The sequence below is a fragment of the Bos indicus genome, chromosome 18 (genome assembly GCF_029378745.1).
Source record: "Bos indicus isolate NIAB-ARS_2022 breed Sahiwal x Tharparkar chromosome 18, NIAB-ARS_B.indTharparkar_mat_pri_1.0, whole genome shotgun sequence".
NCBI lineage: Eukaryota > Metazoa > Chordata > Mammalia > Artiodactyla > Bovidae > Bos > Bos indicus.
In genome coordinates, this window is record NC_091777.1 from 45741101 (window position 1) to 45763281 (window position 22181).

General features: G+C 43.1%; 1 protein-coding gene and 1 non-coding gene across 2 annotated transcripts; both read right to left on the reverse strand.

The window, feature by feature from the left end:
* Window positions 1-6915: 6915 nt before the first annotated feature.
* On the reverse strand, window positions 6916-7020 carry LOC139177425 (U6 spliceosomal RNA). The gene has a single exon (XR_011561868.1). It is a non-coding gene; the product is annotated as a U6 spliceosomal RNA (small nuclear RNA).
* A 3693-nt stretch (window positions 7021-10713) lies between these two features.
* Window positions 10714-12166, reverse strand: LOC139177358 (major allergen I polypeptide chain 1-like). Its single transcript, XM_070772447.1, has 3 exons — window positions 12104-12166; window positions 11776-11966; window positions 10714-10813 (listed from the first exon to the last, which is right to left on the reverse strand). The coding sequence occupies exons 1-3, from the start codon at window positions 12162-12164 to the stop codon at window positions 10784-10786; spliced, it is 282 nt and encodes a 93-aa protein (XP_070628548.1). The 5' UTR covers window positions 12165-12166; the 3' UTR covers window positions 10714-10783.
* Between the last annotated feature and the right edge of the window lie 10015 nt (window positions 12167-22181).

Below are 22181 nucleotides of genomic sequence, written 5' to 3' on the forward strand. Positions count from 1 at the left end.
GCATATAGTAAAATTTTTTTCTTTTTAAAGGCTGAACAATATTCCACTCTGTATATATCACATTTTCTTTATCTATATAAAATACAGATGGATATTTGGGTTACCCGCATGTACCACAAATAATGGTACAATGAACGCGGGATTGCAATATCTCTTTGAGATCTTGATTTTAATTCTTTTAGATAAATACCCTAAAGTGTGGTTGCTGGATCAGATGACATTGTATTTTTCAGTTTTTGGAGGCCCTCCATGCTCTTATCTATAATGGCTGTGCCAGCTTATGGTCTCAGTTTCTCCGCATTCATGCCAGTACTTGCATGTATTTTTAAAAATAGCCTTTATAATAAGTATAAAGTGATATCTCAGTGTGGTTTTGCTTTATATTTCCCTGATAATTGTTGATATTGAGCACCTTTTATATACCTGCTGGCCCTTCTTTTGTCTTCTTCAGAGAATTGCCTATTTAGGTCCAATGCCTAATTTTCAGTTGGAATGTTTTTTGTTTTTTATGGAGGTGTAGGTACTTTTGAGGAGAAGGCAATGGCAACCCACTCCAGTACTCTTGCCTGGAAAATCCAATGGATGGAGGAGCCTGGTGGGCTGCAGTCCATGAGTTCGCTGAGAGTCAGACATGACTGAGCGACTTCACTTTCACTTTTCACTTTCATGCATTGGAGAAGGAAATGGCAACCCACTCCAGTGTTCTTGCTTGGAGAATCCCAGGGATGGGGAAGCCTGGTGGGCTGCCGTCTCTGGGCTTGCACAGAGTCAGACACGACTGAAGCGACTTAGCAGCAGCAGCAGTAGCAACAGCAGGTACTTTTGTGTGCATGCTAAGTTACTTCAGTTGTGTCCCAACTCAGTGACCCCATGGACTTCAGCATGCCAGTTTCTATCCATGGATTCTCCAGGCAAGAATACTGGAGTGGATTGCCATGTCCTCCTCCAGGGGATCTTCCCCAGCTAGGGATCAAATCCATGTCTCATTATATTTCCTGCATTGGCAGGCAGGTTCTTTACTACCAGCGCCCCCGGGGAAGCCTAGTGTTGGAATCCTTGTTTATTTTGGATATTAACTTCTTATCAGATATGTGGTTTGAGAATATTTTCCCATTATATAGGTGGCATTTTCACTTTGTTGATGATTTCCTTTGCTCTGTAGAAACTTTTTATTTTATTTTGTTCCACTTGTCTTCTTTTGTTTTTGTTTCTTGCGCTTTGGTTTTAATATCCAAGAAATCATTGCCAAACCTATGTCATACAGTTTCCCCCCTATGTTTCCTTCTAGTAATTTTACAGTTTTAGGCATTGTGTTTAACCTATTTTGAATTGTTTTGTGTGTGTGGTGTAAGATAAAAATAAAATTTCATTCTTTTTTTTTACCATATCCAGTAGTTCCAACACTATTTATGGAAGAGACCATCTTTTCCCATTTTGTATTCCTGGCAACCTTGTCAAAGATCAGTTGAGTGTACATGTATGAGTGTGTGTTTTCTGGGCTCTCTCTTCTGTTCCACTGGTCTATATGTCTGCATGTCAGTATCATACTGTTTTAATGACTGCAGCTTTGTAATATGTTTTGAAACAAAGAGGTGTGGTACCTCCAGCTTTGTTTTTCTTTCTCAAGATTGTTTTAGCTATTCAGAGTCCTTTGTGGTTGCATATGATTTTTATGACCATTTTTCTAGTTCTTTAAAAATATGTCTTGGAACCTGGGAATTCATTGACTGTTTATATCATTTTTGGTGGTATGGATATTGTAACAACATTAGCCTTCCAATCCATGAATATGGCATGTTGTTCTACTTTGTGTTTTCTATAATGTTTTTCATCAGTATTTTGTAGTTTTCAATGTAGAAGTTTTCCCCCCTCTGTGATTCATTCTAAGTATTTTATCTTTTCTTAATTTCCTTTTGAAGTTTTCACTGTTACTGTATGGAAACATAACTGTAATAGTGCTCAGCAGTGTCTCTGGGTTCAGTAATAGGAAACTAGGGCAGGTAGTGGTGGTTGGTAGTTCCAGGAGTGTGCACAGACTCAGCTGTGAGGCTGAAGGTAAATTCCAGGAGTGTGCACAGACTCAGCTGTGAGGCTGTAGGTAAATGCACAGGGGCAGTGGAGTATGCATCGTGGCAAGGATAGGGTTTGTGTTAAAATCTGGGTCTGATCGCAGGCACAAGTTCAGTTGCTGAGGTCAGAGCTGGTAGCAGGTCTGCACCTGGCTTCAGGATGAGGGCTAGCTTAGCTGTATGCATGATGGCTGTGCTGAGTTCCAAGGAGGCACTAGCTGTCATGGGTCCTATTAGGGAGGGTGGAGAGAGCATCAGGAGTCTGAGACCTTGAAACCTGTGAGACCTTCTGTGGTGAGAGCTGTGGGCATATGCAGTAGTTGTGCTGGCTGTTGGTTTCCTCCATAACTTCCCCTCATTTTAATTCATGCTACTGTTAGGGGATACACACTGACTGAAATTGCCCACCTTGGCCAGGCACCATAGTAATCATTTGTGTGAGTTATTTTACAACAGGAAGTCCTGCATGAAACATGGTACTAGTAAGACACCATCAACCGGAAGAATTTGGGAAAGATCAAAAGGAGATGCTTCATGTCCTACCACCTCCCAGAATCATCAGTGGCATTCATCTTGGCTGAGCAGGGCATGCACTACTAGGAAGGACTCTGAGTCAGAATGACTGGCCAGAGACAACCCAGAAACTAACCTCATAACCATAAAACCTGAGACAGTGAGTCACGTGGCAGAGCAGTTCTCCTGCGTTCTCTCACCCTCCTGCTTTCTGTCCTGCCACCCCTTTCCAATTAAGTCTCTTACCTCGTCAGCATGTGTGTCTCCTTGGATATTTCATTTCGAGTGTTTGACTGCAGCCCCCTTTTGGCCCTGGAAGGGGTGCCCCTTCCTGCAGTACTACCGTGTTGCTTCAGTTTTTTAACTGGACTCCTGAGCTCTGTCAGAGCTATTTTCATTAACATCTGCCTGTCCAATTTTTTTTTTTTCCCTCCATTGGGGAGATAGAGACTGGGATCTCTTACTAAACCATCCTGCTAACATTACTCTGTATATAAGTTTTAGAATCAGTTTCTCACTTTCTACATACTTCCTGCTTGGTATGTACATGTGTAATCATTCACTTCAGTCATGTCCAACTCTATCCGACTCTAAGGACTGTAGCTTGCCAGGCTTCTTTGTCTACGGGATTCTCCAGGCAAGAATATTGGAGTGAATTGCCATGCCCTCCTCTAGGGGGTCTTCTCGACCCAGGGAGTGAACCCACATCTCCTAAGTCTCCTGCATTGGCAGGCAGATTCTTTACCACTAGCACCACCTGGGAAGCCCCCTACTTGGCATATAAATCAAGATTGCATTGACTCTAAAGATCAATAGAATTGAAATCTTATTGAGTCTTTAAATATGTAAGCATAGTGTATGTCTCCATTTCTTTGTGACTTTTACTTTATTTAGAAATTAATGTTTTGTACTTTCCATTTTACAGGTTTTACACATATTTTATTAATTCCCTCCCAAAGTATTTTATGTTTCTGGTGCTACTGTGAGTGATATTTTACTTTGATTTTTGAATTGTTTCCAGTGTGTAAAATACACATAATTTTTTATATATTGACTTGTAGTTTACAAATGTGCTAAACTCACTTACATGCACTAGTGGTGTTTTTGTGGATTCTTTAGGTTTTTCTCTGTATATCATAATTTTTTTCTGTGAGGAAGAGAGTTTGATTTTTTTTCCCTTCCAACTGTAGCCTGTCTGGATTATTTCTTGCCTTATTGCACTTGTGAGAGCTTCCAGTCCAATGTTGAACAGAAATGGAGAATAGGTGACTTTCCCTTATCCTTGATCTTATTAGGGGGAACAATTCAGCCTTTGTTCATTAAATGCAGTGTCAGCTGAAGTTTTCTTTGTTATTTTTGATGCCATTTCTTAGATGGAGATTATGTTCTTCTATTACTATTGTACTGACAAATTTAATGGATGTTTAGTTTTTTCTATTTCTTTTCTGCATGATTTGATACATAGTTTTACCTCTTCCTTTCCAGTCTGTATTTCTTTTTTATTCTTTTGTTTTACTGGTCAGAACTGTCAGTAAAATGTTCCAAAAAAATTATAAAAGTGGACGTCTTTGCCTTCTTCTCGATTTTAGGAGGAAAGCATTCAATCTTTTCCCATTAAGTATTCAGTTAGTTAGTATTCCCATTAAGTATTCAGTTAGTAGGTAGTTTTGTAAGTATAGCTCATAATGTTGAAGAATACTTTTCTCTTAGTTTATGGATGTGTATTATAAATAGTTCAATTAAAAAAAATTTATTTATTTTTAATTGGCAGATACTTGCTTTACAATATTTGTTGGTTTCTGCCATTAATCAGTGTAAATCAGCCATGGGTATAAATATGTCTCCTCCCTTTGGAACCTCCCTCCCACTTCCCACCCCATCCCACCCCTCTAGATGAATGTTTTGATTTTAAAACATATTTTCTGCATCTGTTGAGGTGATCATATGACTTTTCTCCATTATTCTGTTAATGTGATGGATTACCTTGATTGACTTTGAATGTTGAACAAAATATGCATGTCCGGGATAAAGATCACTTTGTCTTTATGTGCCGTTTCTTTTATGTGTTGCTGGGTTTGATTTGCTAATGTGTTGATTTTTGTGAGTAGATGTTTATGAATGGTATCAGTCCATAGTTTTCTGGTAATGTTTTTTCCTAAAAATATATGAGGAAATACTTGCCTCAAGTGATGAGTTGGGAAGGTTCCTTTGTTCTCCATTTTCTTAAAGTATTTATATAGGATTGTTATTATTTCTGCTTTAAATATATAATAAAATTCCCCTCTTTAATTTTGTGGGCCTGAACTTTCTTTGTGTGATGGTTTTATTAAAGTTTATCTTTCTTAAAAGATATATGGCTATTCAGATACTCTCTTTTGCATTGAGTCACTTTATGTAATTTTTGTCTTCAAGAAAAGTGGCCAATTCATTAAGCCATTCAATTAATTGGCACAATTTGTTTCTAGTGCTTTCTTATTTTTATGTATGTGGATCTATAAAGACATCCCTTCTTTTATTTATTATGGTAATTTTTGTCATTGCTTTTTAAATAAGTGATACACATTTATCAAATTTTTTGAATTTTCAAAGATCCTTGTTTTAAAGGTCATTGATATTCTTTTCTCTCTCTTTTTTTGGCTGTACTGGGTCTTCATCACTGTAGCAAGTAGAGACTATCTACTTGCAGAGGGTGAACTCTAGGATGTGCAGTCTTCAGTAGTTGCAGTACATGGGACTTAGGGCACGGAGGATTCAGTAGTTGCAGCTCCCAAGCTCTAAGAGTGGGAGTTTAGTAGTTCTGGTGCACATGCTTAGTTGCCCTGCATCATGTGGGTCTTCCCAGACCAGAGATCAAACTCATGTCCCCTGCATTGTTAGGCCAATTCCAAACCGACAGAACCACCAGGAAAGTCTGGTATTCTTGATTATTTATTTGTTTTCTACTTCGAGATCATCAAACTTTCTTTTCGTACTGAATTTGTTAGTAAATATAGTACAGTATTTAGTACAAAAAGCAATTCAAACATCATTACCCTGTTTCTCATTTTAAATGGATTGCTTATATCATTTTACCATCAAATATGGCGTTTGCTGAGTTTTTTTTATAAACGCCTTTTATCATGATTATGAAGAACTCTTTATTCTTATTTTTAAAGTTTTTTTCTAAATCACAATAACTGCTTAGTATTATAATACTGTTTATTTCCTTTATCAGTTAAGAGATCAGTCAATTTTTCTACTTCAGTCTGTGTATGTTTCTGAACTAGGTATGAGTCTGTTTCCCCAATCACAGTAAAGCCAATCTATTGACACCAGGTTGTGGTGAAGGAAAGTGCAGTGTTTATTTTAGGGCACCAATAAAGGAGTCCTGGAGAAGGGAATGGCAACCCACTCCAGTGTTCTTGCCTGGAGAATCCCATGGACAGAGAAGCCTGGCAGGCTACAGTCCATGGGATCGCAATGAGTTGGACATGACTGAGTGACTAATGCAATGCAATGCAACACAATAAAGGAGTCGAGGTAGCTAGTACTTCAGAGGCCCGAACTCCCCAAAGGGTTTCTGGGAAAGGTTTTTAAAGACAGGTTGAGGGAGGAGGGTTTTTAGGATATGTGATCAGCTGGTGGACATTCTTGTGATTGGTTGGTGCTGAGGTAATCTAGAGTCAACATCAACTGTCTGGTTCCAGAAGGACTGGAGTCTACATTATTGTGGGAAACATACAGTTAATTTCTTCCACCTGATGGGGAGGTTCGATGCATGGTACAGGATGCTCGGGGCTGGTGCACTGGGATGACCCAGAGGGATGGTATGGGGAGGTAGGTGGGAGGGGGGTTCAGGATGGGGAACATGTATACACCCGTGGCAGATTCATGTTGAAGGAAAAGCCTAGGAGACAGGTTTTTCTACATACAAGAGGCATGTGGAGGACATGGTAGGGAGTGGTCTGTTCTGGGAAGACCTCTAAGTGTTCTGCTTGGTTGTATTTATGCAGTTTATTATATATATTTGTAATACTAGGCTATGTTTGCATTAGAATAAAATAAACTTTAAAATATATATAGTTTTACACTTAATTAGTTATATATATGTGTGTTTGTATGTGTATATATATATGTATATACATATACACATGCACCTGGAGAAGGGCATGGCAATCCACTCCAGTATTCTTGCCTACACACATATATATACCTCCTACCTCTTGAACCTCCCCCCACCATCACCAGTTCCACCCCTCTAGGTCTCTAATGACCCTCTAGGTCATCAGAGAGTGCCAGGCTGGGCTCCCTGTGCTATATAGTAGCTTCCTGCTAGATGTCTATTTTACACATAAAAAATATGGAATGCTTCACAGATTTATTTGTCATCCTTGTTCAAGGGCCATGCTAAGCTCCTCTGTATTGTTGCAGTTTTAGTATATGTGTGGCAAAAGCAAGCACTCTCTCTCTCTCTCTTTTTAAAATATCTATTTAGTTATTTATTTTCAGCTCTGTTTGGTCTTAGTTGTGGCAAAAGGGATATTTTTATGGCAGTTTATGGGAACTTTTGTTGCAGTTCATAGGCTTCACTCTAGTTGTGGCACACAGGTTTTAGGTTCCCCACAGCATGTGGCATTCTACAACCAGGGATCAAACCAGCGTCCCCTGCATTGGAAGTGGATTCTTAACCACTGGAAAACCAAGGAAGTCCCATCAAGGTCTCTCTTACGTAGGAGCTTCCTCAGTAATCTTATCCCTTGCTCTTTATTTTTTCTCATGGATCATTAGTCCAAATGGTTTAGATATCTCTCTGATTTAGTATATTCCTTCCATGCTTCTTCTGAAAGAGTGTAGAATAAGCTTACCCCTCATGGGTTGAGTGTGGAAGATGTTCCAGAGTCTGGGCCAGCCCTATGTGTCTGCTCAGAGCTGCCTTTGTCGTAGAAGCAGTGATGATTTGAATCTGGGCTGGCCCTGCTATCATCAGTAGGGCCTGGCCACCTGACTCTGCAGTGTTGCTCATGCCAATTTCTGTGTCCTTGGTGTCCACATGCATGAAGCTGTGTGCAGCCCTGCAAACTTTACAAGTGGGATCTATTTATCTAGCAAAGTAGTCAGTTAGCAGTTACCTCAGTAATCTAGGAATGGACAAGATGAATCCATCCATCTATTTTCTACAGTGTCCTCTGAATGGAAGATGTGCTTCTGTCAACTCTTTCCTGTGCTGAGCACCCCTCAGGATCTGCTGAGCTCTGTGCCTTCCTGAGGAGTCCCTCTTGGGGCACATAAGAGAGCATCTGCCCTTCCATGTGCACGGCTTCAGATGACTGGGTTTGATGCCCTGACTGGGCATCCTATGTTCTGAGTCCATGAGTATTGCCAGTCTAAGGATGAGGGGAGATACATTATAGCACTGGAACTGTAGTCAATGTAGTAGAATATTTTTCAAAAGGAAATCAGAAGGAAACTTCCAGGTATGATGGCAACACAAAAGCAGTGGGTGTATCTATGCCAGTCTTAGCACTGGAACTGTAGTCAATGTAGTAGAATATTTTTCAAAAGGAAATCAGAAGGAAACCTCCAGGTATGATGGCAACACAAAAGCAGTGGGTGTATCTATTCCAGTCTTCATTGGAAACATGAAGGCAAGCCCTGTCCTCAACTATTGGCTGATTCTGGACTTTTCCTTTTGGGGGGCTTGTCTCAGTCCTGTTGCCTCTGTCTTGGCACTCAGAGCTTGCACCCATCTCTCTGTCTGACTTTCTGACTACCAGGTCTTGATAGATGGGGCAATATGTCCTTCTGCCTGGAATCCCCAATAGATTCCTATGGGCTGGGTAGGAGATTCACCCCCAAAACACTGTTTCAGGGCAGTTTGAGAATGTCTCAGTGCAAGGTCCTTAGATAAATACATGGCTAGAGAGCATCTCCCTCCTGCATTGGGGTTCCTGTTCCCTGTGTAGGGTGATGATGCCTCTGAAGCTTCAACTATGGTATCCCTCTCCCTTCCTCCTGCTGCCTTCACTGAGCATCTTCCACTTGAATTCTTCTCCTTCATAAACAGGCAGATGGACATAGGACACCATGAGACTTTGTGTTCTCAACAAAGGAGACCCAGACAGGGACTTGGGGGTACATGGGTAATTAGAGAGGTGATGTCAGGTGCTGAAGTGAGGAACTAAGGACAGTGAACACCCAAGTGAGAAAGGCCACGGAGGTGAGCAGATGGAGCTCGGGCCCCTGGAGGCCTTTAAGAGAGAGTGTGGAGCTCACCTCTGAGGAGACACACCAGCAATCAAGGAGTCTGGGGTCTGTAGTGTCTGAGGGTTGCCCTGTGGGCATGAATCCCCACACTTTCTACTGAGCTCTGTTCAGCAAGCTCCCAAGTGCTGGAGAAATCCACCAAGCTGGAAGGCCAGATGCTGGTGTTTGAGGAGGGGAGTGTCGGCAGTGGGGGATTATCCCACAGCTGCAGGTGAACTCAGGTTGGCCTAGGTGGAGGTGAGGTGGGCTTCTATGATCTCAGAGGGACATTCATGTGAGAATCAGAGATCAAATGCCACAAATTTTTGATAGTTACCTTTCCACCCATCTGAGGTTTTGGATGTCAGAAAAGGATTTGGGAGAAATCAAATGCTGCCTTTTCTGCTAACCCAGATTAGATAAGGGTGCTATAGTTTGGAGGAAGGCAGGGTGAGGGGAGGGGGAGGTGGGCAATATGGAGGTGTCTCCCAAGCAGACCCAGGAGTTCTGTGAAGCTGAGCAAGAGCCTAGAGACAGACTCTTTCTGTCCCAGGAGGACCAACTACCCCTCACTCATCTTTGCCACATCCTTGGATGGATCCCCATAACAACTCTACACTCACTGCAGAGCAGGATGAGTCTATATTCAAGACATTGTAAGAAGCACCTAACTCATAGGGGTGGCAACTGTCCTTTCAGAAGGCCTGGAGCTTTTATATCTGTTAGGTGGGAGGCGGAGGTAGAATACACATCCTGGGTCAGATGAGGAGAAGGGGCCCTGCTCCAGGACCTGCTTACACGTGCTCAACTCAGCTCCCACAGAGACAGGTCTCCATCTTAGAAGCACCCTCAGCCAGAGCCTGGTGGGGGTGGGCAGAGACAAGGGCCCAGTGTCATCCAGGGCAAGGGGACCTCCCCACATCCCCCAAGGTCCCCTCCACGGGGAGAAGCAGTAGCTCTGAATCACCTAGGGGACCTGTCCTAAGCCTCCCCACCATGAGGACCTTAGAGATTCCCTGTCCTAGACCCAGCCCTGTGGGGTAAGCCCAGCAGACTCTTTTCTGGAGGGGAGCTGTTGGGTGGGAAGAAGCTCTTAGAGAGGGAGTGGGGGTCAGGTGAAGAAGAATCAGATAGCGTGAGCATGGGGCCTGGTTCGTGGACAGGCAGCAGAGACACAGGAGGAGCAAGAATCTCTAGGCCCCTAGATGTTCACTCTGAGAATGAGACCCAATTCACCTTGTATGTGGAGGCAGCTAAGTCCACAATGGGGGCTGGCATTAGGATCAACTGAGGCCCAAGGGGTGACAGAGTTTAGCACGTGAAACTTGACCCTTTGTTCTTCCTCTCCTTCAGGCACTTAGGACAGGGGCCCTTCTCACCTGTTATTTTGTCCTTTCCCCAACCTTGAAGATTGGAGGTGGTTCGATTTTATAAATGGCAATAGCCCAAAGAAGGACTGTAATACGTGCACAGTCACAGGGGGAGGTAGCCAAGCTCGTCTCCCCAGCATGGATGGGTGGGGAAAGTTCTGTCTCTTCAGCAGATGCTTTACCCACTCTGAGCCTCAGATTCTCCCCTGTCAGGTGAGGATGATTACTCCTACCCCTCAAGGTTGCTGGGAGGAATAAAATTTGGAGAATGATGCATGTGACCCGTGAATCTTGATGACAGAAATGATCGACACTCTGGCTGATGTAATGATCATTATCCATGTCCCCACTTGTTGAATTTGTGGAGGAGCATCTGACAGCACTGAAATCCAGCTTCAGTAGGAAGGCACACTGGTGGTCTCCACTATGGCCATGTCCTCTCCCGCACCCATAAAGCCCCATTTCCAGTGAATAAGCACTCTCCTGTCAATTGCAGGGCTTTTTATTGCTGGAATCCTCTATAATCAGACACCTAGACATGGCAGGTTGCTAACATTACTTAGGGATCAGGCAAGTGGCTTCCTTGGGTTCCTGGCAGGGATGGCTCCATCAACAGAGAGAACTTGAGTATATTTTATTCTGTAAGAGAAGGTACAGAAACCTGGTGAGGCCTTAGGGGTGGAAGTGACAATTAGCTGCACTGAACAAGGAGAGGGGCCTGCAGGTTGTTTGGAGGAAGTTCCTCTGGATGTGAGCAGGTAAAGGTGGATACTTCCCAATGAGGCTTTCTCCGATGGAACAGAGATTGTGGGGTTTCCCTGGAAGGCTGTGGGCAGTCTTCTGGGATACAGTGGGGGACTGCTGAGGACCACCTGGCAGGGCTCTGGAGTGATACCTGGGAGCCTCTAGGGATGAGCTGATCCCTGTCTGCTTCCTCCCTCTGGCCCTTGGACACAGAGCTGAAGCAGCTGCTTGTTCCCACCACCTCTAGGGCAGCAGAGACAGGATTGACCTTAGGCATCGACTGATCCTCGACTCTGGGCATCCCAGGCCTGGGGAGGGCAGAAGGGCAGCTTTTGGAAGCAGCTACCTCTTTTAGGCATGTGAGACCTGTTGGGTCCAAGGAATAAGGACAAATGTGGGTGTTAGATGGGGTAGAGTAGGGACTTGAAGCTCTAGGGAAAGAACTGATGTTTGGAGAATGGAAGGACTCAGTGTGAATGAATTACAGAAGAGTCAGATTCCTGTGCTGGAGAGGGTGAAGTCAGGGAGGCCGGTGCTGAGGGCCTACCTCCAAAGGCAGGTGATGTCACAGAGTCAGGAGGACCTGGAGGGTCCCAGGCCTGTGACCAGGCAGAGCCCAGTCAGGGCCAGCTCAAGAGCTCCAGGGCTGAACTGAGTTTTCCTGCAGGATCCTTTCCCACACTGTGGGTGTTGGCCCCTTCCTCTCTACCTCCTCATTCATGAGGTTCTTTCTGCTCCCAGGTTCCCGGGGAAGAGCCAGGGTGTAGAGAAAATGATGCCCTCCACTTCCTAGTGGCCTGAGCAGACCCCTGACAACCCCGCCCCACACAGGCACATTCACACACAGCCTGACCCACCAGAGCACTGAGAGCATCCTGCTTATCCTGTGGTGTCAACTTCTCATCAACACAGCTCTTCAGGGTATCGGCAGTTTCCAGTACATCAGAGTTTTGGTTATACTTTTCAACTTGTTCAATATAGGCCTCATGGCTTCCTGATATGAACAGGTCAACAGTGTCCCTCAAGGCTGGGCAGATGTCATCACACTCTGAAACAGAAAGATAAGGGGACACTCCCTGTAAGGCATTCATAAGAACACCCTATTCCCTTCCTGCTCCCGAGAGGCTCAGTCCTGCCCTGGGAAGGTGTCAGAACGCTTGGGGAGCCCAGGTCACAACCACTCACTTCCACCCCCGATGAAGAGCAAGGCAGCGCAGAGCAGCAGGAGAGCTCCAGCCCGCGTCATGGTGCCGGTGGCAGGTGCTCCCTGCTCACCTGGAGCCCTTTTATGCCTGTGCTTGTCCTCACCCCAGGGGACTGTGTCTCATGCTTCGTTTTTTCAGGACATATGCCAGGCCACAGTGTGAAGGTGCCCAGGCCTGCACAGGAGGAGCTGTGTGTGTTGGCAAGATGCTAGTCCTTGAGTCCACAGAGGGCACTGGCTCAGCCTCCTCCCCACTGGAGTGGGGGCAGGGAGCAGCTGACTCAGGAAGCTTAACAAGTGAAAATACCCAGGTTGACCAAAAAGGACAAAAGTGCTCCCAAATCATGCCTCCTGAATGACGGCCAGTGGTAGCCTGTTAGTACAATATGTGACCTTGAAGACAGGATCGTGTGGACTTTAGCAGTTTACAGTTAGATCAGTGATTAGTGAATTGTCTCACAGGCGTTAGTGCCAGGCAGGCCCGAGCACAAGCCCTGAGCCCCTGGTCAGACTCTGGTGGCTCCTGTCCTGCTGCTGTCACTGTGTCCTTCATCTTTTCAGTGGCCTTTGTTGGGCCACTTCCCTGAATCAGTATCTGGAGCCTGGAAACTTCTTCTATGTGCTGGCCCAGAAATTTCTATCTTTCTCTTGGCCAGGTCCTACTACCTGGCAACTTTAATAGCACCCCATTCTACACTGCAATATTGTTTGCAACTTCTTTTTTCTTTTAAATTAAACTTTATTTTTATATTGGAGTATAACCATGTATGGATGTGAGAGTTGGACTGTGAAGAAGGCTGAGCACTGAAGAATTGATGCTTTTGAACTGTGGTGCTGGAGAAGACTCTTGAGAGTCCCTTGGACTGCAAGGAGATCTAACCAGTCCATTCTGAAGGAGATCAGTCCTGGGATTTCTTTGGAAGGAATGATGCTAAAGCTGAAACTCCAGTACTTTGGCCTCCTCATGCGAAGAGTTGACTCATTGGAAAAGACTCTGATGCTGGGAGGGATTGGGGGCAGGAGGAGAAGGGGACGACAGAGGATGAGATGGCTGGATGGCATCACTGACTCGATGGATGTGAGTCTGAGTGAACTCCGGGAGTTGATGATGGACAGGGAGGCCTGGCGTGCTGCGATTCATGGGGTCGCAAAGAGTCGGACACGACTGAGCGACTGATCTGATCTGATCTGATAACCAATTTACAGTGTTATGATCATTTCAGGTGGAGTTCAAAGGGACTGAGCCATATATATACACACAACTATCCATTTTGTCCCCAAACTCCTCTCCTACCCAGGATTGGGGAGTGTTCCCTTTGCTTTAGAGTTGATCCTCATTGGTTATCTATTTTATTTCTTTAAAATTTATTTATTTTTTATTGACAGATAAATGTTTTACAATGTGCGTTGGTTTTTACCATACATCAACATGAATCAGTCATAGGTAAACACTTGTCCCCTCCCTCTTGAATCTTTCTCCCACCTGACCACCCCATTCTACTCCCCTAAGTTTTCCCAGAGCAGCAGGATGCACTCCCTGCTCTATGCAACAACTTCCCATTAGCTATCTATTCACACATGGTAATGTATGTATTTCAATGCTACTCTTACAGTTCATCACACTCTCTACCTCCTTGTGTCCACAAGTCTGTTCTCTATGTCTCAGTCTCTATTCCTGCCCAGCAAATAGGTTCATCAGTACCATTTTCTAGATTCTATATGTGTGCATTTGTACGTAATATTTGTTTTTCTCTTTCTGACTTGCTTCACTCTGTACAATGGGCTCTAGTTTCATCCACCTCAGTATAACTGACTCAGATGTGTTCCTTTCTATGGCTGAGTAGTATTCCATTGCATATATATATATACCACAACTTCTTTATCCTTGTATCTGCCACTGGACATCTAGGTGGCTTCCATGTGCTAAGTATTGTAAATAGTGCTGCAGTGAACATTGGAGTATATGTGACTTTTTCAATTATGATTTTGTCAGTGTATGTGCTTAGTAGTGGGATTGTTGGGTCATGTGATAGTTTCATTTCTAATTTTTTAAGGATTCTCTATAGTGTTCTCCATAGTGACTGTATCAATTTACATTGCCACAAACAGCACAAGAGGTTTCCCTTTTCTCCACATGCTTTCCAGATTTTTTGTAGATTTTTTGATGATGACCATTCTGACTGGTGTGAAGTGATATCTCATTGTAGTTTTGCATTTATCTAATACTGAGTAATGTTGAGCATTTTTTCATGTATTGATTAATTTATAGTATGTCTTTTTTTGAGAAATGTCTATTTAGATCTTCTGCCCATTTTGTTATTACGTTGTTTGTTTTCCTGATGTTGAGCTAAATGAGCTGCTTGTATATTTTGGAGATTAATCCTTTTTCAGTTGCTTCATTTACAATTATTCTATCACATTCTGAGGATTTGCTTTTCATCTTGTTTATGGTTTCCTTTGCTGTGAAAAAGCTTTTGACCACTAAAGTGGTTCCCATTTGTCAATTTTTGTTTTTATTTATGTTACCTAGGAGGTGAGTCATAGAGGATCACACTGTGGTTTATGTCAAAGAGTTTTCTGGCTGTGTTTTCCTCTAAGAGTTTTATAGTTTCTGGTCTTCCATTTAAGTTTTTAATCCATTTTGAGTTTATCTTTGTGTATGATGCTAGGCAGTGTTCTAATTTCATTCTTCTACAATACACATTGCTGTCCAATTTCCCTAACATCACTTATTGAAGAGGCTATTTCTTCATTGTATAGTCTTGCCTCCCTTGTCAGAGATAAGCTGCCCATAGGTGTGTGGGTTTATTTCTGGGCTTTTATCTTGTTCCATTGTTTTATATTTTTCTATTTCTGCCTGTACCATATTGTCTTGATGAGTGTAGCTTTGTAGTACAGTCTGAAATCAGGAAGATTGATTCTTCCAGCTTTATTCTCCTTTCTCAAGATTGCTTTGACTATAAGAGGTCTTTGGTGTTTCCATATGAATTTTAAAATTTTTCGTTCTAGTTCTGTGAAAAAAGCAATTGGTACTATGATAAGAATTGCATTAAATCTGTAGATTGCTTTCAGTAGTATAGTCATTTCCACAATTTTGATTCTTCCCTTCCAAGAACATGGTATATCTCTCCATCTGTTTATGTCATCCTTGATTTCTTTCATCAGTGTCTTATAGTTTTCTCTATACAATTCTTTTGTCTCCTTAGGTAGGTTTATTGCTAGGTATTTTATTCTTTTTATGTCAATGGTGAATGGGATTGATTCCTTAATTTCTCTTTTTGAGTATTCATTGTTGCTGCTGCTACTGCTAAGTCGCTTCAGTCGTGTCCGACTCTGTGCGATCCCATAGATGGCAGCCCACCAGGCTCCTCTGTCCCTGGGATTCTCCAGGCAAGAATACTGGAGTGGGTTGCCATTTCCTTCTCCAATACATGAAAGAGAAAAGTGAAAGTGAAGTCGCTCAATTGTGCCTGACTCCCAGTGACCCCATGGACTGCAGCCCACCAGGCTCCTCCGTCCATGGGATTTTCCAGGCAAGAGTACTGGAGGGGGTTGCCATTGTTAGTGTACAGGAATACAGAAGATTCCTGTGTATTGATTTTGTATCCTGTGACATTACTAAATTACTGATTAGCCCTGTTAATTTTTTGATAGTATTTTTAGGGTTTTCTGTGTATGGTACCATATCATCTGCAAACAGTGGGAGTTTTATTTTTCTTTTCCAATCTGGATTACTTTTATTTTGGTTTCACCTCTGAATGCCATTGCTAGGACTTCCAAAACTGTTGGGTAATAGTGGTCAGTGTGGGCACCCTTGTCTTGTTCCTGATCTTAGAATGAATGCTTTCAGTTTTTCACCATTGATAATAATGTCTCCTGTGGGTTTATCATACATGGCCTTTGTTACATTCAGGTAAGTTCCTTCTATGCTGATTTTCTGGAGAGTTCTTATCATAAATGGGTGATGAATTCTGTCAAAAGCTTTTTCTGCATCTGTGGAGTTTATCATGGCTGATTCATGTTGATTTGACAGAAAACAACGAAATTCTGTAAAGCAATTATCCTTCAATTAAAAAATAAATAAAATTTTAAAATTTGTTAATATGATGTATCACATTGACTGATTTATGTACATTGAATAATCCTTGTATCTGTTAGATAAGCCCAACTTGATCATGGTATGCCATGCTTATCCATTTTAAATATAGTAGTGTGTACTTGTCCAACCCAAACTCCCTAACTATGCCTTACCCTCATCATTCCTGCTGGCAATTGTAAGTTCATTCTCTAAGTCCATCAGTCTCTTTCTGTTTTGCAAATAAGTTCGTTTGCATCATGTCTTTTTATTTTTTATTTTTTTTTTTTTTGGTTTTAATTTTATTTTATTTTTAAACTTTACATAATTGTATTAGTTTTGCCAAACATCAAAATGAATCCACCACAGGTATACATGTGTTCCCCATCCTGAACCCTCCTCCCTCCTCCCTCCCCATACCATCCCTCTGGGTCGTCCCAGTGCACCAGCCCCAAGCATCCAGTATCGTGCATCGAACCCGGACTGGCAACTCGTTTCTTACATGATATTTTACATGTTACAATGTCATTCTCCCAAATCTTCCCACCCTCTCCCTCTCCCACAGAGTCCATAAGACTGTTCTATACATCAGTGTCTCTTTTGCTGTCTCATACACAGGGTTATTGTTACCATCTTTCTAAATTCCATATATATGCGTTAGAATACTGTATTTATGTTTTTCCTTCTGGCTTACTTCACTCTGTATAATAGGCTCCAGTTTCATCCACCTCATTAGAACTGATTCAAATGTATTCTTTTTAATGGCTGAGTAATACTCCATTGTGTATATGTACCACAGCTTGCTTATCCATTCATCTGCTGATGGACATCTAGGTTGCTTCCATGTCTTGGCTATTATAAACAGTGCTGCGATGAACATTGGGGTACACGTGTCTCTTTCCCTTCTGGTTTCCTCAGTGTGTATGCCCAGCAGTGGGGTTGCTGGATCATAAGGCAGTTCTATTTCCAGTTTTTTAAGGAATCTCCACACTGTTCTCCATAGTGGCTGTACTAGTTTGCATTCCCACCAACAGTGTAAGAGGGTTCCCTTTTCTCCACACCCTCTCCAGCATTTATTATTTGTAGACTTTTGGATCGCAGCCATTCTGACTGGTGTGAAATGGTACCTCATAGTGGTTTTGAAATAGAAAATCTTAACAGACCCATCACAAGCACGGAAATTGAAACTGTAATCAAAAATCTTCCAGCAAACAAAAGCCCCGGTCCAGACGGCTTCACAGCTGAATTCTACCAAAAATTTAGAGAAGAGCTAACACCTCTCCTGCTCAAACTCTTCCAGAAGATTGCAGAGGGAGGTAAACTTCCAAACTCATTCTATGAGGCCACCATCACCCTAATACCAAAACCTGACAAAGATCCCACAAAAAAAGAAAACTACAGGCCAATATCACTGATGAACATAGATGCAAAAATCCTTAACAAAATTCTAGCAATCAGAATCCAACAACACATTAAAAAGATCATACACCATGATCAAGTGGGCTTTATTCCAGGGATGCAAGGATTCTTCAATATCCGCAAATCAATCAATGTAATACACCACATTAACAAATTGAAAAATAAAAACCATATGATTATCTCAATAGATGCAGAGAAAGCCTTTGACAAAATTCAACATCCATTTATGATAAAAACTCTCCAGAAAGCAGGACTAGAAGGAACATACCTCAACATAATAAAAGCTATATATGACAAACCCACTGCAAACATTATCCTCAATGGTGAAAAATTGAAAGCATTTCCTCTAAAGTCAGGAACAAGACAAGGGTGCCCACTTTCACCATTACTATTCAACATAGTTTTGGAAGTTTTGGCCACAGCAATCAGAGCAGAAAAAGAAATAAAAGGAATCCAAATTGGAAAAGAAGAAGTAAAACTCTCACTATTTGCAGATGACATGATCCTCTACATGCATCATGTCTTTTTAAATTCCACATACAAGAGATGTCATAAGTTATTTCTGCTTCTTTGTCTGACTTACTTCACTCAGTATGACAGTTTTTAGGTCCATCTGTTTTCTGCAACCTCTTTTGACCCTTGGGTGTCTCTGTACTGTTTCCACCATCTCCTCTCCAGACCTCCCAGTTGAGGAAAAGCCAAGCCCCTTCTAGGCCACAATCTTTGGGCCAGTTGCACAACCAGCCCTGTGCTGCTGCTGCTGCCTCTGTTAACATATATCTACCTTTCTCTCCTCCCTGAGTGCCTCCTTTCTGCTTCTTGGCCTGACCAAGCGTGCTCCTGCAGCAGGGCCTTTGCACATGAAGCCTTCCTGGCCTGGAAGTCTCTTGCTTCTGTGGTGGTGTGATGCCTTGCCTCATCCTCAGGTATCTTCAAGTATCACAGGGCACAGATTTCCCCCGACTATTGAGCCCTATTATCAAAGCAATCTGCCCTCTCCTCCCCTCACATCCCTCTGTCTTCTCCCCCTGCTTCATCTTCGCCCAGAGCGCTTCTTCCTTTGGAGTCATTGTCTTTCACTCCCTCTTAGGTGATGAAGAGCTGCAGGAGAGCGAGAGCTGTGCTGTGTGCTGCTGCATCCCCAGGACTAGGAGAGGGCCCAGCATTTGGCAGATGTTGCACAATGTTTGTTAGAATAATGGCAGGAATATTCCGTTTCTCTGGAGTTGATAAACAAGAATATTTTTAGTTCTATTTACTATAGATATGCTTCTAAATATTGCCTGAGAGAAAATAAATAAGGTAAAGATTTAAAATGTTTGATAAGTCAAAATCAAGTAGCTTTTTGCTAGAGGCACCTGACTGGCCTTTGTCTGAGTCATCTGTAGCAGATTAAAGTTTGCTGAAGGCCAGAGCTGAGTTGGGACCCAAAGTGTGACCAGTCAGAACCCTAATGCCATACAGGATTCACATCCGGTAACTGCTGTTGGCAAAGAGGCACCAAGTACTAAGCTGCAGTGTCAGCTGACTACCGTGCAGCCCCTGCTCACCATGACTCCTATTGCCTGGGGGCCATCTCTCTGAAGGTCACCCCACGAGCGGCTCAGGTGACTGCAGATGTGTCTCAGAGGTTCCTGGGCAGGAAGGTGAACACCACAAGGCCCAGGCTGCACATGCTGGCTCTTTGTCTATGGCAGCAGGACTTCCGTGTGGTGAGACCCCTGCCCATGGATCCCATGCCTCCTGTCCTTCAGAAGACACTGCCCCCAATGCCCTCTGTAGCACTGTGAGGAGAGGAGCCAGGGCCTGGAGTGCTGAGTAACACAGGTGGCTGCTATATATCCAGCCCAGTGCCCTTTCAAGGGTGCCATAGAGTCCTCTGACACATCCCTGGATGGTGGGGACATTTAGTGACATCAGAGTGAGAAGCTGGGTAGGGTCAATGGAGGATTCACCTGATGTAACCCTTTCCCAATGCAGGTTGTTTTTTTAAATGTATTTTGAATTTGTGTTGACTTCTGCCATACAACATGACTCAGCCATAAGTATACATGTTCCCTGCCTCTTGAACCTCCCCCAACCTTCCACCCAATCCCACCTTTCTAGTTTGTCACAGAGTACCATGTTGAGCTTTCTGTATCAAGTTGTTTTTCAATAAAATTTTATTTGGAACAATTTTGGATTTATAAAATAGTTGAAAATATTTGTCAAAACTGACAGACAACTTTGGAGCATTACTAATAACTCAACCTCACAATATATGAGGATTTGGATTTCACCAGCTTGTCCATTAATGTGTCTTTGGATTCCAGGATGCAATACATGATCTACACACACTGCATTCATTGTCATGTGTCCCCAGTGTCCTCTGCTCTGTGGAATTTCTCATTCTCTCCTGGTCTGTCATGACCTTGGGAGGTCTGAGAAGGACTGGTCAGGGATGGTCGAAGGCCCTCCAAGCTGAGTCTGTCTGCTATTGTTCTTATAATGCAGAGTGGAGGAAATGGCAGCCCACTCCAGTATGGTGAATTCCACAGACAGAAGAGCCTCTCAGATTATAGTCCTTGGGGTCACAAAGAGTCAAACATAACTTATAACACTGAGCACAGCACAGAGGAGGGTTCAGACTTTGGGTTTTGCAAAAGACAACACAGAGCTGAAGCCCCCTGCTTGTCTTCTTAATCTGTGTACATGTGACAGCTGTGTGTCTTACCACTGGATATGTCATATTTGATTGTTGATTAATGTTATGTTTGTCAGATCTGCACTGTTTTCCCCTTCTCCTCTCCTCCTCTTTTCTTTGGAAATGAGTTACTGAGTCTAGCCCATGCTCAGGGAGTGCAGAGCAGTAAGTTTTCCCTCCTGAAGGGGATAATCTATCTGTGTAACTAGAGATATTTCAGTAAGGAATGATTGTCTCTTCTCCCACATTATTTTAGTTTTGTTTAGGTGCACTAGGGCTTTTTGTTTGTTTGTCTTTTAATTTTTTTAAATTGAAGGATAATTGCTTTACAGCATTTTGTAGTTTTCTGTCATAACATCAACAAGAATCAGCCATAGGTTAACCCATGTCACCTCCCTCCCAAACCTCCCTCCTATCTCCCTCACCACTCCACCCTTCTAGATTGTCACAGATCCCCTGTTTGAGTTCCCTGGGTCATACAGCAGATTCCCATTGGCTATCTACTTTACATATGGTAATGTAGGTTTCCATTACTTTCTCCGTACATTCACCTTCTCCCTCCTCTCCTCCCCCTGCGTCCACAAGTCTGTTTTCTATATCGGTTTCTCCATTGCTGCCCTGAAAATGAATTCATCAGTACAATCTCTCTAGATTCCGTATATATGTGTCAGTATATGACATTTATATTTCTCTTTCTGGCCTACTTCACTCTGTATAATAGACTCTAAGTTCGTCTACCTTATTAGAACTGACTCAAATGTGTTCCTTTTTATCAGTTCAGTTCAGTTGCTCAGTCATGTCTGACTCTTTGCTACCCCACGGACTGCAGCATGCCAGGCTTTCCTGTCCATCACCAACTCCCAAGTTTTGCTCAAACTCATGTCCATCGAGTTGGTGATGCCATCCAACCATCTCATCCTCTGTCGTCCCCTTCTCCTCTTGCCTTCAATCTTTCCCAGCATCAGGGTCTTTTCCAATGACCCTCTTGGAGGGCACAAGCAAAACTTTGTGTGCACCAGGATCCAGGAGAAAGGAACAGTGACCCCACAAGAGACTGACCCAGACTTGCCTGTGAGCATCCAGGAGTCTCTGGCAGAGGCATGGGTCGGCAGTGCCCTGCTGCAGGGTCAGGGGCAATGAGTGAGGCAGTGCATGCACAGGACCTTTTGAAGGAAGTTACCATTATCTTCATTACCACCACCATGGTTTGGTCTCAGGTCAAACAACAGGGAGGGAACACAGCCCCTCCCATCACAGAAAATTGGATTAAAGATTTACTGAGCATGGCCCTTCCTATCAGAACAAGACCTAGTTTCCCCCACAGTCAGTCTCTCCCATCTGGAAGCTTCCATAAGCCTCTTATCCTTGTCCCTCAGAGGGCAGACAGAATGAAAACCACAATCACAGAAAACTGTAATCAAACTGATCACATGGACCACAGCCTTGTCTAACTCAATGAAACTATGAGCCACGCCATGTAGGACCACCCAAGATGGATGGGTCATGATGGAGAGTTCTGATAAAATGTGGTCCACTGGAGAAGAAAATGGCAAAGCACTTCAGTATTCTTGCATTAGTGGGGAGATTTGGGAGAATAGCATTGAAACATGTATAATATCATGTATGAAATGAGTCGCCAGTCCAGGTTCGATGCATAGTACTGGATGCTTGGGGCTGGTGCACTGGGATGACCCAGAGGGAGGGTAGGGGAGGGAGGAGGGTTCAGGATGGGGAATGCAGGTATACCTGTGGTGGATTCATTTCGATATTTGGCAAAACTAATACAATATTGTAAAGTTTAAAAATAAAATAAAATAATAAAAAAAAAAGAACCCCATGGACAGTATGACAAGGTGAAAAGATGTAACACTGAAAGATAAAC